A 15158-nucleotide genomic window follows, 5' to 3' on the forward strand; every position below is an offset into this window, starting at 1 on the left:
ACAAAACTCGTGATTCTTTATAGTTGTTTGTTAATGGATAAGAAGAGGTCATTCTTTATCTTTATTCAATATTTCGTATTACTATTATGTCGAGTTTTTTTTTTCTTTTTGTTAAAGAGGTTGAGTTTTTTACTTGAGTTAAATTTTATAAAAATTTTAAGAAATTATTATTAGTACTTGTCAAGATGCGTATGAACCACGGATAAAATGCCTATGAATCCTGTGGGGCCAAATCGAAACTCCATTTTGGATCTTTTTCCTTTCTGTATCGAACACAACTGACAACACTATCGCGTTATGCAATCTCCCTTTGACGGTAATAATATGTGTATTTATAAATTGTATTAAAACATGTTTTCGTATGTTTGTCTTTTTCTTTTTTGGTAGTCGTCACTGACGCTGAAAGCAACACGGCCACAAGTGGTAACTAACTGCAAACTAGTTGTCTTTAAACGACAAAACGTTTTACCAGGCGTGATTAAATGAATAGCACTTGATGTGAACTTAACAAACTTATTAGACGACGACTAGATCATTGTGGAAGCATTAATAACTCAAGTTAACGATAATGATATCTAACATTGACCAAAACAAAACGAAAAATCAAGACGAAAAAAGTTTGAACTCACATGCTCTCATCATTTATCATCATCATCATCATTATCAATAACAACATATACTATAAACACAATTTATACAATATACATTTCGAATACAAACTCTTACCCAAATAAGCGGTATTTACATAAGCGATACTTGTCATTGACTTTCGAATTTCCGATACATATAAAATGAGTAGATCTAGAAGATCAAGAGATCCTCCTTAATGCTGTAACCCATCTTCTCTAGATTTGGCTGCAACGCGAACTGAATCATAGGCGGTGGTCCACACGCGAGTGCGAGCGATTCACCTTCTAAACCTTCGGGGATATGTTCTCTAAGCACTGCTTCGGTTATAAACCCAGTACTGTAGTTCCAACCTTCCTTTGCAATTTCGACCACGTACCAAATCTTTAGTCTCTCTTTATGCTTACTGGCCCATCCTTCTAGCTCTTCCCTCACAAGTATGTCATCCTCGGTTCGGTTTGCGTAAACCACATACATCTCGGTTTCGTCCTCTGGATCACTCAGTATCGACTGAATGATTTGGTAGATTGGAGTTATACCTGTTCCTCCTGCAAGCATTGCTAGTTTCTTGGCAAACTTGGGTTTGCCGCTGACCATGAAGTTGCCTTTGCCTTTGTACTCAATGTGTCCTAATGGACCTTTGATGTCTATCATTGACCCGATTGGTAACGAGTCTAAGTGTTGTGACATGACTCCTCCATTGGGGAACCTTGGATGGACGTCTTTGTAGTAAACTTTGACGACTAGGTCGATATGACCAACGGCATCGATGGCGCTGGTCGGAGTATAGGCTCTGAGACAGAGTTTGTCGTTTATGTTGGCGCATACGAAAACGTGCTTCCCCACGGGTAGACCAAGCTGGTGATCTTCGGAAGGTAATGCGAATCGGAACTTACGAACATCGTGAGAGATCGAAGTCTTCTCGATGAGCTTTACAGGGATTTTCTCACGTGGGTTGACCAAAGCTATGTTCTTTGTAGGAGCCACCTCTTTGATAGGAGCTAACAAAGAAGCTAAGTTTGAGCCACCGTGGACAGAGACGTTAGGGGAAGAGTCGTAGCCAGTGGTGATGAGTTCACCGATACGGTAATCTTCTAAAAGCTTCTTGGCTTTGTCGGAGTGAATGGCTTCGAACTCTTCGGTGCAATCAGTACCTGCGTTAATGAGGATAGAATCTGTGCCTCCTGGATGATCTTTCAAGAAACGTGTGCAGTCATAGATGTGACCGTGGACGATGATCCATGCAGATTCAGCAGTGTTGTGTTTTCGAACTTCGGACATTGAGTACATCTTCGAGGCAGTGTTCATGAAAGGAGACGAAACAGATTTCTTCAATGTTTGGTTTGATTCAGAGGAGATCTCAAGCTGACGCTCCTTTGCCATCCACCCACCGGATTGGTTTCCGGGTCGGGTCGGGTGTTCGAAAACTATCCCTATCTCTCCTCTGTGAGGCTTGCACACGTTGGGTTTAATCCTGAACCAGCAGTTGTTCATCATCCCCTGTTTAACACAAGTCAACGTCGTTATTGCTTTAGTCAAACATCATAAAACAGTGTCTTATTATAATCGTAAAATCTAAAATAGTTATTAATACTGGAGACCCTAGACTTTTGACTTTTCTAAGTTTAATATATTTACGATTTTAATCAAATATAATTGCCCGCATGAAGGGAGATTATAATACTTAACCACTAAAATGAACTGTACATCAGAGACAATTAAAGAACTGGTCTTGGTTTCCATGTTGATTAGTAGTGGCTCTATTAAAAAATTATGAAAAGTGAAGATGGTATTGGTAGGTAACACGTTCAAAAATCTAAAAAATCATCGGTAGCTCCAACTTTGTAGGACGAATAGAAATATAAAATCGAATAATTTACACAAAAAGTAGGATTAAAGTATTTAAATCAGACTACTAAAGAACAAAATAGACTAATTAATTCTATAAATAAAAATTAAGAGAGGAGAGGGTTACCATGAGGTTCCAGATGAGTTTGTCAGGCTGGGTGTTGAAAGACTCGTCCCAAGCTCGAACCGCAACATCTTTGGCGCTGAGCAGATCAAGAACCTCAACGTCAAGTGACCAGAAACACCAGCACCAGAATTTGCCGTACTTGTTCGGTTTCTCTTGGTGGTCAAGCTCACACACACTCCACGTGTCTCCTCCGTCTAGAGTCACTTCAACTCTCGTTACCTTCTTACCTCCACCTGTGTTACCAATACCATTTTTACTATTAGGACTTTAATTACATATTAATCAATCATTTTTAATTACATCGAAGCTTAAAAAATATTTAGTTACCAGAGTAAGCGTATCCTTTCAACGTGTAAGGCCTCTGAGTGGTAAATGCATTAATCGGCAATATCTCTTCATGACCAGGTGTTGTAATCACCGAGTTTATATTAAGCTCGTTGATTATATATTCAGGCTTATACCACCAAGCTGTAACAAAAAAAGAAGTAGAAAATTAATAACTGTAAAAATAAAAAAGTACTAACAAAGAAGACGAGAGGGTAAAAAAAAAAGAGTTACCTTCAGCATTAGCCAGCTCAGCATCAACGAGAGAAGGAAGGACACGATTGTCTTTGTAATGATAGTAACTATCAGATTCTTGAGGGGTAACGATGATACGTTTTAACCATTTAACCATCCGACCACCGATAAAACCGGGTACGATAACCCGAACCGGAAACCCATGATCCGGTGTCAAAAGCTCACCGTTTTGCATATAAGCCAATATAATATCTCTAGCAGGATCCATCGCCATCTCTTTCTTGATACTCGTCCCGTACTTGGATCCGCCGCCGCCGGGGAGATCCTCCGCTCCTTCGAAGCAGACGTTCAACGCGCCACCTCTCCGGCTGTAGATCCCGCAACGACGGAGGATGTCGCTTAACGGAACACCTTTCCAGAGAGAGGTTGATACTCCGGCGGATCCCCAGTTGAACCCGATCGTTTGTTTCACCATGTTCTGTTCCTTGCGGCGGTTACCGGCGCAGACGAGCGTCACCGGGAACTCGCGGCTGGGGAACTCGGAGATGAGCTCTTCCATGGTGAACTTGAAGGGACGTTTGACGAGTCCAGTGATCTCGATGGACCAGTCGGACCAGTTCGCTTTGGGAACAGCGCCGTGGTTACGGACGTAATGGAGTGGGACGGGAGTGATGAAACCATGGTGCATAAGACGAGGGAGAGGCGCTTCGGCGTTGAAAGGATGTTTCCCGGTGAGACGGAGCATGGATGAGTTACGCTGGATCCAGCTGTCAGCCGTTGATTCGTCTCTAGGATCCAAAACCGACGGTTCTAAATCGCTGTTGGATTTTTTAACGAGCTCCTTGTAGTAAGGGACGTTACGGTTGTGGCTCTCGTCTTCGTCGTCGCTTGAGGAGTCGTCGTAACGGTCTACGACGACTTGGGTTTCTTTGACGAGTTTTTCGGTGAGGATGACGTCGAGAGATTGGTTTTGGTTATGACGGTGACGGTCGAAGGAGCGAGGAGGAGAAGGAACGAGAGGAGGTTTGAAAGCAGCGTGAACGACGCCGTTCATGGCGGTGTTGATCCGGGGATAATGGCGGTTATCGACGGAGGTCGCCATGGTAGTAGTATAGCTATTGAATCGGTGAGAAGAGAGAGAGAATCTATTTTTTCTTTTCTTTTTTCTCCTTTGGTTTTGTGTTGTGATTAATATTTTGGTTTCTGAGTAAATGAGGGGTTATAGGGTTGTATTTATAGGACGTGACAGAGATTAGTAAATACTTATGTATATTAAAAATTTGAAAAAAGAAGAGAGGAAGGAGGAATTGACAAATGTGAGTTTCTGTGGTCGCTGAGTCCGAGGGACCTACCTACGTAGATCCCAAGCTTTGGCCTTTAAGGCGGGAGATTTTTTTATTTCGTAGTCGTATTGTAATTGTATGATGTTTTTTTTTTTATTCTTAAACTAAATGTAAAACAAAATGCGGATCTTTAGGATTCGATCCGTGGGCAGTATCATGGGAGGGTACTATGAATCTATGATACAACATCCTCATTCAATCAGTTTTCACTTGTATATGCAATAAGAATGATACACATATTCGGTGACCAAAAAAAAAAATGATACACATAATCAAAATATAACTTTGATTGATGATTGTTTGATGGTTAAAGTGAATGAACAAAGCTAGAGTACGTGTATAGTTTCGATTATAGTAACTTCAGTTTTCTATCAAATTATGTCACTAGGACACCGTGCGTGAATAATCCCATTTTACTTCTTTACGTGTCGAATGTTTGATTTTTGATAAAAGGATTTTCAAGAAAGACATTCGTTATAAGTGGCGAATGTTTAGTAGTCTTACTGATCTTGATGATCATTTTAGCTAGTTATCTTACTATAGGTTATTAATTAATAATTATACTACTAACTCAACACAATTTAGTAATTTACCGTGAAAATCAACTACTTATTTGAGTTAACAAATTAAATTCGATAACTTTTAGTTTTGTTAAGTTCCACAATTATAGTGTCCGAATTGTTTGTGGCCAAAATAACAAGAACATATATATATATATATATATTCCGTAGTAAATTTTTTCTTTCGTATACTATAGTGACGACAAAGAAGTATTTAGAAAAAAACCCATATATACTGTGTCATGGCCCGGTTCTCTACAGTTCATATGCATGATTTAGACATGGCTTTTATACATGATTATTTCTTTAGAGCCGATACTGAAATTGGAAAAGTCAAAAAAACCCTGATTTGGAGTTATGTATGAAACTTCCAAGAAGTAGTTATATGTGATAAATTAATAAAAATATTGCACTAGAAAAAAAAAAAAAGAAGAAACACATGCATGCCTTTACCTTGAAGCTACAAAATTTAATAAATAGAATACGAACAACAATCGAGTAACCACGGGCAAGATAAACCTTTTCCCTTACAAATGAAAAGCTGAGATAAACCTTCCCCTTGAAGCCACAAACATAGACTGTTGTATATATAACAATGCTAAGTTCTAGCTACTTGTTGCTAGAGAATGTTCTAGCTAACTTACGATATAAAGGTCTTTCAATTTTGAAATTTGTCATATTTTGCCTAATTGCCTGCCATGCATTGGAACATTCGGTTACAATGTTTTTTTTTTGTATCAATGTGTTACAACAACAAAACGGTTTACTTATTGGAGTATGCATAAAGTTGAATGTAGCTAGCAAGAACAACATTACCTAGTTATACTCCATATATATATGATATGACGAAGAACTTTTCGTTTATATTAAATGGTGCGATTACAATAAAGACATTTGGGTTGAAATTTTGTTTGTTAATGAATGCAAAATATCATAGATATGAAAATAAAATAAATCATAGATGTATGACTCAAGATTAAATTGCATCACGTGTATGTCTACATATTACAGAGAAAGGCGTAGTAATCAGCAAATTCACAGGTAGATTTTGTTTATATTGACTTCAATTTCTAAAAATCAACGTCAAATTAGACGTCAGTGTGATAATAAGAAAATAGGGTATGAGAATCCGGTGGGTAGCTAGCTAAAACATATACTAAGTACCAGATATGATAATGAACAATTTGTTGACTTGTTTAATATAGGAAAAATGTAATAATTAAGTCGAGAAAGTAAATATCTCGAAGATTTTTATGGATTACATGACGATTAAGAAGATAAAGCGCAATTAAGTAATTTGGAGTATATATTAAACAGAGATTATGGTATAAAAAAGGAGGTTAGAGAGAAGACTTTGTAGGGTAAGTGGCGCATGGAAACACCAACGGCCAAGCAAATACGCGAACGGGGCAACCAAACAAAGCGACGGGTCGGATTATTATTTTTGTCATTTGTTTGGATTTTCAATCTTTTTTTTTTTTGTTTTTGGTTTTTTTGGTTTTTTGATAAATTTGAATTTCAGTTATTAGATTATTAATTGTAAATGATACATGTGTAAGAACGCATATGGACCCCCGTATTATCATCTTTACATGCGGTGTATTAAAACTAAATTCAAGAGTCAATCTTGGTTAAAGCTTCTAAACTAGTAATAATCAACTTTGCCCTGCTTAGATACATGGAGAAGTTAAGTTTTATTAATTAAAAATGTCATGGGGAAAATGCTATATATTAAAAACTTGAAAATACTGTAACCTCATTTAGGTTAGAATTTTTAATTTCTTTATTGCATTTAGTTTTTTTTTTCTTTTTCTTTTTGTAAACGATCTATTATTTCTTTGTGGTTTTGAAACCTCTCATACCATCGTTAAACAATAATAAACATCTTACCAAAAAGTTAGGTTGTAATTCCATAACATTTTTAAAAAATAGTTTTCAGATAGTTTATCTTGCCTTGAACAAATATCTATATTGTTCATGATAAATAAGTACGTACGTGAACGTTTAACTTGATGATAAAAAGTCAGTTTAATTAATTGTCAGCAGTAATATCAAATTCAATTTAGTAGACTTGAGACAATTTTCATCTACATCTATCAGAGTTTATATACGGGGTAGTAGATTTTTAATTAATTTAGGATCAGTAACTCTCTCATTAGTTAATTAGTCTCTTTATTGTTTATGTGGGTTTCAGTGAAAAAGAGAAAGGCTGATTAAATTTCTAAATATTTTTAAAATTTTAGTTAAAAAATTATTCCAAAAAAAATTACATATAAAATCACTAACTTTATATTGTCTCTCGTAAACATGTATGTGTGCCATTTAGACGTAAACATGTGATTTTATAAGCATATGTGTCATTTAACCGCAACCGTATGTCTATTATAAACATGTGTGTTATCTAAACACAAATGTGTGTGTTTTTATAAACAGGTGTATCATCTAAACACAAACGTTAAATTTTAATATTATTTGAAAACGAAACAATAAATATCATTTTTGTAATCCATTTGATCATTATTCCGGTTAAATATATGTATCAACAACAATTAATCTATGTGTGATATATTCAGATTATGCAAAGTATCATGATAATTTCCTTATTTAATTTTCCTGCACCATAACGCAACTAAATTGACAACATACAGTACAAGTCTAATTATTCCTTTCTGACAACGGCAATATACTTAAGACCAACATATTACGACGGCAATATGTAGCTTAAGACCAACATATAAGCTTGACCTCATTTAGTTAGAGTAATGAGTAATGACAGACCACCAAAACTATGATATGGAGAGTTGGCACACGTAATCTCTAAATGGTTTTTTTTTTAAATCTAAATTGGATATTTTACGAGTAAAGAATTTACTTTCCACGATCATGAAACGGTGAACCATTGAATCTCCCATATGTTTTCATTCGGGAATCTGTATTTGTATATGTTTTACTATTTTAAAATTATAGTATATAAACTACTGACAAAAGTAAGAAAATTGTACCGTGTATATTTTGAATAAGAAATGGAGGCAACTGGGGGAACTTGATGCGGTTACGGAAACAACGACGACCCTTTCGTGACCCTTTGAGCCACTTTCACTACATTTACATTTATTCAATTTTGTTTTCAATATCAATATTGTACATGTACTATTATACTATAAATATAATAACCATGTCGTACTATATAAAAATGTAGTATTGAAGACCCAATATATATATATATATATATATGAAAAAACCGCGTCGTACAGAAATTAAGTATGTGTATATATTATCTTCAAATGAACACATAACTGATTTTTTTTTCTTCTTCTTGTGGTATCGAATACGGTATTTTCATCAATCATTAATAGCCACAATATATCCAAATGGGTGTTTTATTTGACTTAGCGTCAATTCAAACACAATTATCCTGGCGAAGAATCATAATTATAATCCCTCTTGTTGCTTCTCATGTTGTTTTTTTTTTTTTTTTTTTTTAATTTCGCTTTTAAGCAGCACTTTTGTTTTTATATAAACATATTTAAACAGCACTTTTCATTATATAACGAAATAATGAACCACTTGACACCACACACATGCGGCTATATATATTTTTTGACCATATGATATTTGCCATATTGCCTATTGGTATAATTGGAAACTTTTACTGTTTATAGTCAAATATAAAGTTGTAATTAAAAAAATAAGATATGGCACAATTTGGAAGTTGGACACATGCAGTTGAATTATACCTGGAACTATTTTTCAACTGAAACTAAATTAAATAACATAATACTGTACAAATACAATAATTTTATTCTTACAGTACAGTAATTGTATCATATGAAAAAAAAAAGACAAAACTAGTAAGTTTAGTTTAAATAATATAAGTATAAGAAAAAAAAACAATAGTTATGGTTAAGAACCCATCTTATAGTGGAAGATCCAAGATTGGTGAAGTTCAGTCTAGACACACATTTTAAAAAGAAATAACCACATACTTTTATATATTAGTATTTTTTCAATCGTCTTTTTCAATTAAAATAAAATAAAATCAATGGTTGTGGCGACTAAATCAATGTGGATAATGTGATTATAGTAAATATGTAGCTGGTATACTCACCACATACAATCAAATATGTTGGATGATATAATAAAATCATAGACAAAATGAAAATGTCAAGACATTAATTTACATAAGCCAGTTTTTTAAAAGAAAATCATAGAATAACTTTTTAAAGTAGACAGTCGAATGAAATGCAAATAAAAACGTTAAGAGAATATACATAAACTGTTTTTCTTTTCTTTTTCATATAACAATGTCGCCCACTGAACGGTCAAGTACACCGCCCTGACTGCTTAACTACACAAATGGTAATACAACTGCGTTCTGGTATTTTCAGAAAAGTAAACACAAAGGAACATTTAGAAATAAAAAAAAGTATTGTCAAAAAACAATAAATTCTGCATGAAAATCAGAGAAGATCCGAGAAAAGCTTGGATATATAAAACATTCATTCACATTTTCGTAATAGCAAGGGGTCATATAAACGCATATAGCCTCCCCTAGATGTTCCCTTTCGTGTCTGTTCACTGATTTTATACTATTATATTTGCAATACATCTTTTGCTTAAGTTATTGTGAATCCTGAAGACAGTGAAGTGAAGTGGAAAGATGCCCACACAGACACTAATTATGATTTTTATTATTTAATTAATCAACTAAAGCACTAGTATTAGTTTCTTTAGTGTTTTTACTTTGATGGAAACATAATTGGAGTTAACCCTTGCTGGTTTGAAAGCAGATTATATACATAAAGTTGTCCGTGGTCCAAGGATTATACAATTAGTTTTGGAGTTCATTGTTGTTGTTAGTCAATTTATTTTTATATTTCCTTCTCTATAATGGATAATTGTGAGATTTTTGTCAGCAATTTTTTTTTTTGAGCATTTTGTCAGCAATTTTAATATCATTTCAAAGCTCTTTATTTGCATAGTACATATGTATAGTCATTAGTAAACTATAGAAGCATCAAAAATTTAGTCATTAGTAGTTAATTTTTGTTTCATGAGATCATCCCCAATGGGGGTTTTAAGAGGGGTTATAGTTGAAAAGAAGCAAAAAAATAAATCAGATAAATCAAAAAAATATATGAGAGTCTCTTATTTAGTAGACTCGTTTATGGATTAAGAGACCACATGTGCCACTTATTAGTTGGCTAAACAGAAAAATAGAAATATGAATTTTTTTTTACGGATCCAATATTTCTTTCTTTTGTTGGATATTGATCTCAAACGAACAATGGTTGGTTCCTGTTTCTGAATCCACAGACCACAGTTTCAGAGTTCGTGAAACTTTTGACTTGGTTACCCATCTTCTTGACTCAATGATTCGGGTTCTCCGGTAACCGAGTTTGCACTAAAGGTATCACCTTTCTATATATTTTGTCGACTAATTTTCCCAATCTGTAGTTTCCTATGAATTAGATTCTCGAATTCGGTTAGGGTTACACGAATTTTGGGATTTTAATTATTACAAAGGGGCTTCTTGAATTGGTTTAGGACAACTGGACAAGTGATTGTGTTTTTTTTTTCTCTTTTGGCAAAGAGTAGAGTTTTGCTTTTGTCTTAGATTATAAAATTGAGAAGAATATCCATTATGATTCTGTTCATCAAATCTCTCTGCTTTGGAACGAAGTTGTGGTTATTTAGATGAGATGAGCTAGAAAAACCAAGCTTAGGCTTCTTCTTCTGCTTCTGCCAAAGTCAATTAGCAAATTCACACACGGTTTTGTCCTGAGGTTTATGATATTCTCGTATTGGTATTGGTTGTTCAATGCCATTTGTGATTCAGGACACTATTACTTATTTGGTATTAGCTTCACTATGTTTGATGGTATGAATGTATATATGTAAGTGAGTTAGCTTGAGAGGTTTAGAGAGTTGTTGGTGTTGGATATGTACTTCGTTTAGTTCGTTTGTTTGATCGCTTATGTATATGTAACATATACGCTGACCAAAACTTTATACACTTGTGGTATTTTCTGAAATCTCATGGTACATACACTGCTTTTATTTTACAGTTTGATCTTGTAAGATAGAATAATGTATTACCATTGAGCCTGAACTCGTCGTATCATGGTGCGACTGGAGGAGTAAGGAGGCTTGTTTCACGAAACAAATGGATTGTGCTTTGTTCAACAACACAAGTGGAAACCTCTAAGGAAGAAGATCCAAAGACATGGGAAGAATGCAAAGAAGCTTTGTCTTGTTTTGATTTCAGTGTAGAGGAAAAAGACAAGATACTTGGAAAAGCGTTTGGTCTTGTCCACTCGTCGTACTGGACAGAAGAACGAGTGAAAGAGAATCAAAAGGTGGAAACTTTGAATTCAATGAAGCCATCTTTAGGGAAAATTTGCGTCTAGAAATTTTGCGTCTTTAGGAATTTATTTTTTTGAAATTTTGAGTGTTTCCTAGATCATCACTTTCCAAAGTCCCAAAAGCATGTTGCAAGATGATTTTGTTAAGAATATTTGGGCAAAATTTGGAGAATACAATTAATCATTTTTCCTTTTTTATGAATTGTACTTTTAGTTTATTATGTTTTAATGTTTTCTATGTTTAAAATTTTAGGAAATGCAATAATTTTATAAACATATATCTCAAATGCAATAATTTCATATTCTAGTTTAAAATTTTTATTTTCAAAAAAAAAAAAATTCAAATTAAGAGACTCAAAATTAAAACCCACCATTGAAGGGAAAGATTTTAATTAATATTCCCAAAGTTCTTATTCTACTAAAAGTACATAATATAGTAATTAAAAATTTTAAGAGCTCCAAAAATATAACCCCATTAAGGGTTTGACAACAAACAAATTGAGGATCTAAATCATAAACCCACAACAGGCCCATTAGACCCATTAGGTCCATGTTAGTGACTACTTAGTGGGTTATTGATTATTTTATAATAATACAATGGGTTGTAAATGGGGAAGTCAGCATTATGATGGTTGACTGTGGAGTAGTTAAGAGTTAACAATGAAAAGGCCCCATGAGATGTTGACACGTGTAATTCTGATTAAGTAAGAGATCCTCTCTTGCTTGTTTTGCTTACCTTCTCCTAATTAACAGGAAAAAAACAAGATATGAGTTTTAAGAAGCCAACTCAAAACCAAAACAAAACAAAAAGAAAAATCACAAAGAATGCAAATGGGACATGCAAATGGGACATGCAAATCCCAGGGTTATGTACGGTGTGATCATCACCGTGTACGTTGATCGTCAAACGACGACCGTCCCGTCGTTTCAAGGGAGACGTAAGAAAGATGAAGGGGAGAGGCGTGAGATCAGAAAGACACGTGGATACGATCGGAGAGCGAATCTGTTAACGCATATTCAGCAGTTGAGAATGGGGATTCTTGCCGGTGATTCGAAACGCGGCGACGGAGAGAGTGACAACAAGCCTGAACGGCCGAACCCGAAGGTAACGTTTCTTTAATTCTTTTTCATATTTGTTTGGGTTTTTAATTTGACATAATAAGCTTTTTTATACTTTAATTGGGCCAGATATGGGCCATGGCTTATGTGTCGTCTCGAGTTACGTTTGTACTTAAACGCAAAGACTAACTGAGCAAGTTAAGCAGTTGCGTCTGTCTGAATAATCTTCTGATTAGTGATGTTGACTATGATGATATTGGGTAGAGTATATTATGTCAAAAGGTTCTTTGTAATAGTTAAGTAAATAACTGTTTTAAACCAGCTGTAAATTCGGATGTTAAGCAATTTCACCTTTTTTTTTTTTTTTTTTGTGTTGATAAAAATGGCAGAAGAAGAAAAGAAGGTGGATAAGAAAAATGTTTAGGAAGTTCCGGTTACCATTTCGCCGGAAAAATAGGACGTGGAGATACCGCCAGTTCGATCCAGATGAAGAAGAAGGAGAACCGAGGAGCAAAACTAATCACAATTCAGATCTTTGGGTACTTCCGACTTTTCTTTTCTATTCTTTTGCTTCTAAGTTAGTTAGTTAGTTCTAATTTAAACTTTTCTCTAATTAATCTTGTTTTGTGTGTGTTCTGAATGAAGAATAAACTTAAACATGCGATTGGAGGCTTATCACGCGGATGCTTACGAGGTAGAAGAGACTCCTGAAGACAAAATAAGAATCATGATTCGAATTTTTGTCCAAAGTTGATTGAGATGTGAAACATTGTTTTCTTTTCACATAACTTTTTATTGTTCTTCCAGAACTTACGGAAGATGTTGATTAAATCAATACAAAGAAAGAAAAACAGAAAAAAGAGGAATTTGAAAAGAGGCATAAGAGATCATGCCTCAGTAGAGAGTACAACAATGCAGAAACAATGATACAATTACACAGAATACATAATTTACATGAAAATAAATAAAAGAAAGGGACGACTGCGTGTTTTTTTTTTCAATTCCCTGTGTATGGCTAAATTGGCTAGTCATGTTAGCCTTTTTATACTGCTCCTGCAATTTTTAAGTCAAATGTAACCGTGGAGAGAGGTTGAGAAATATGCAGTGGAATTTGCTTCGGTTAAGTTAAGAGTTACCGACCTCTATTGCCTGCCTCTCTGGTTCCTTGGAAAGAGCAAACGGCGAAGGGAACGGCTAGGAGAAGCAGGGGAGCTGGAAGAGGATGCAAAGTCGCTTGATTCCAGATCCACAAACCGAATGTGATGGCTTTGTCCTTGCCATGATGAATCTAGATCCAAGATCCCGTTGCTCAGAGAATCATCTGAGCTGTAATCTTCTTCTTCGTCTTCTTCATCATAGACAGCTCGGTTATGCGGCTCTATCACATAATCTCCCAACACAACAGCACCAGGGGTCGACGACATTATCGTGCTTATCACGTCCCTTCTGTCTCTTTCCCTCTCGAGCCTCTTCCATTTGGTTTCTAGAGCTGGGTCAATGGCTCTCGGGCAAGCATGTGGGTGTTTTTCCTTCATATGTTTCTTGAGCTTCCGGAAGTTTCCTACAAACGAACAGTTGTCCTGCATACAAGTCCTTCTCTTGGAGTTGAAATGCATCCGAGCGTCTTTCACAACAGTCCAACCTTTCACTTGACCTCTACACAGTGGACACAGAAGCTCTGGTTGTCCTGAGGTTTCGTTACCGTACGATTTCCTGTATTGGTCAAGGCAGTTGGCAAAACGGCTGCTAGTTGCACACATGTAAGGACGGCATCCTTTGTGGTAGGAAGAACAGAGGAGAAGAACCGCATTGTGTGGAGACTCCAAACATACAGGGCAAGTTGAGCCAGCCCATTCTTTCTTGCAACATGGTGATGGATAAGGAGTAGCAATGTGAGCACTGTGATTCACTTTCTTGATTTTCCCCATCTGAATCTACAAAAAAAACACTCAAATTATAAGATCCATGCGAAGTAGTAGTAACCAACAAGCAAGACTCAACATTAACAGCGTCACAAGTTGACTATGGGGTTCATACAAGAACCAAAACAGAAGCAAGGATCTTGAATGGCCATTGACAACGGATTCGATTCTCATGCATAAAAGCTACACCACTATAGTTACAGGGGAGTGAACATTAACTTAAACCGGATCGGCAAATGGAAATCACACGATTAGGTGCAAAGACAATGAAAAGTTTCAGATCTGGAGTAGCAATTCTAGTAAAATAAATCCAAAATTCATGCAAATTTAAGCAACGTCATCAATGACAAGGTAGATTTTATCGATCCACATATTAAGATCCGAGACAAATTATACAATTCAATGTTTGAAAAAACACATAAACAAAGACCTGAGATCTTGATTGAAACGTAATCCTAATTCGATAATCTAAGATAGATCTCTCTCAATCGAAACTGGAAGATCAGAGACCTTTAGCGAAAAGACAATTTCGAGAACTGAGATGACGAAATTCAACAAGATTAACAGAATTAACGATGAGGAGGAGGAGACGACGGGGGAAACAGTACCGGTGAGATTAAGCGGAGGAGATCGCCGGCGGAGGATAGAGAGAGAGAGAGAGAGAGAAAGCTCCGAGCTTAAAGGATGATGTAGAGAATAAGGGAAAAAAGCGAGATTGCTTCTACAAATTGACGTACGCAAACAAAGCCAAGAGACTTCTCTTTTTTTTTTCATTTCTTTTTGATTTT

General features: G+C 35.5%; 2 protein-coding genes, 2 long non-coding RNA genes and 1 other non-coding gene across 5 annotated transcripts; 2 read left to right on the plus strand and 3 right to left on the minus strand.

The window, feature by feature from the left end:
• Positions 1-616: 616 nt before the first annotated feature.
• On the minus strand, positions 617-4471 carry LOC104751674 (nitrate reductase [NADH] 1). The gene is made up of 4 exons (XM_010473671.3): positions 3161-4471; positions 2930-3070; positions 2603-2835; positions 617-2127 (listed from the first exon to the last, which is right to left on the minus strand). Exons 1-4 carry the CDS (start codon positions 4221-4223, stop codon positions 802-804), a joined length of 2763 nt encoding a protein of 920 aa, XP_010471973.2. The 5' UTR covers positions 4224-4471; the 3' UTR covers positions 617-801.
• A 5566-nt stretch (positions 4472-10037) lies between these two features.
• LOC147925907 (uncharacterized) lies at positions 10038-11681 on the plus strand. The gene is made up of 2 exons (XR_015584898.1): positions 10038-10434; positions 11093-11681. It is a non-coding gene; the product is annotated as an uncharacterized LOC147925907 (long non-coding RNA).
• A 23-nt stretch (positions 11682-11704) lies between these two features.
• On the minus strand, positions 11705-12403 carry LOC147925908 (uncharacterized). Its single transcript, XR_015584900.1, has 2 exons — positions 12278-12403; positions 11705-12131 (listed from the first exon to the last, which is right to left on the minus strand). It is a non-coding gene; the product is annotated as an uncharacterized LOC147925908 (long non-coding RNA).
• Positions 12158-13328, plus strand: LOC104751675 (uncharacterized). The gene is made up of 3 exons (XM_010473672.3): positions 12158-12494; positions 12838-12987; positions 13094-13328. The coding sequence occupies exons 1-3, from the start codon at positions 12228-12230 to the stop codon at positions 13157-13159; spliced, it is 483 nt and encodes a 160-aa protein (XP_010471974.1). The 5' UTR covers positions 12158-12227; the 3' UTR covers positions 13160-13328.
• Positions 13329-13361: 33 nt separating this feature from the next.
• Positions 13362-15117, minus strand: LOC104751676 (uncharacterized). The gene is made up of 2 exons (XR_015584899.1): positions 14979-15117; positions 13362-14376 (listed from the first exon to the last, which is right to left on the minus strand). It is a non-coding gene; the product is annotated as an uncharacterized LOC104751676 (transcript).
• Between the last annotated feature and the right edge of the window lie 41 nt (positions 15118-15158).

Source organism: Camelina sativa, chromosome 16 (assembly GCF_030686135.1).
Source record: "Camelina sativa cultivar CO46 ecotype springtype chromosome 16, ASM3068613v1".
Taxonomy (NCBI): Eukaryota; Viridiplantae; Streptophyta; class Magnoliopsida; order Brassicales; family Brassicaceae; genus Camelina; species Camelina sativa.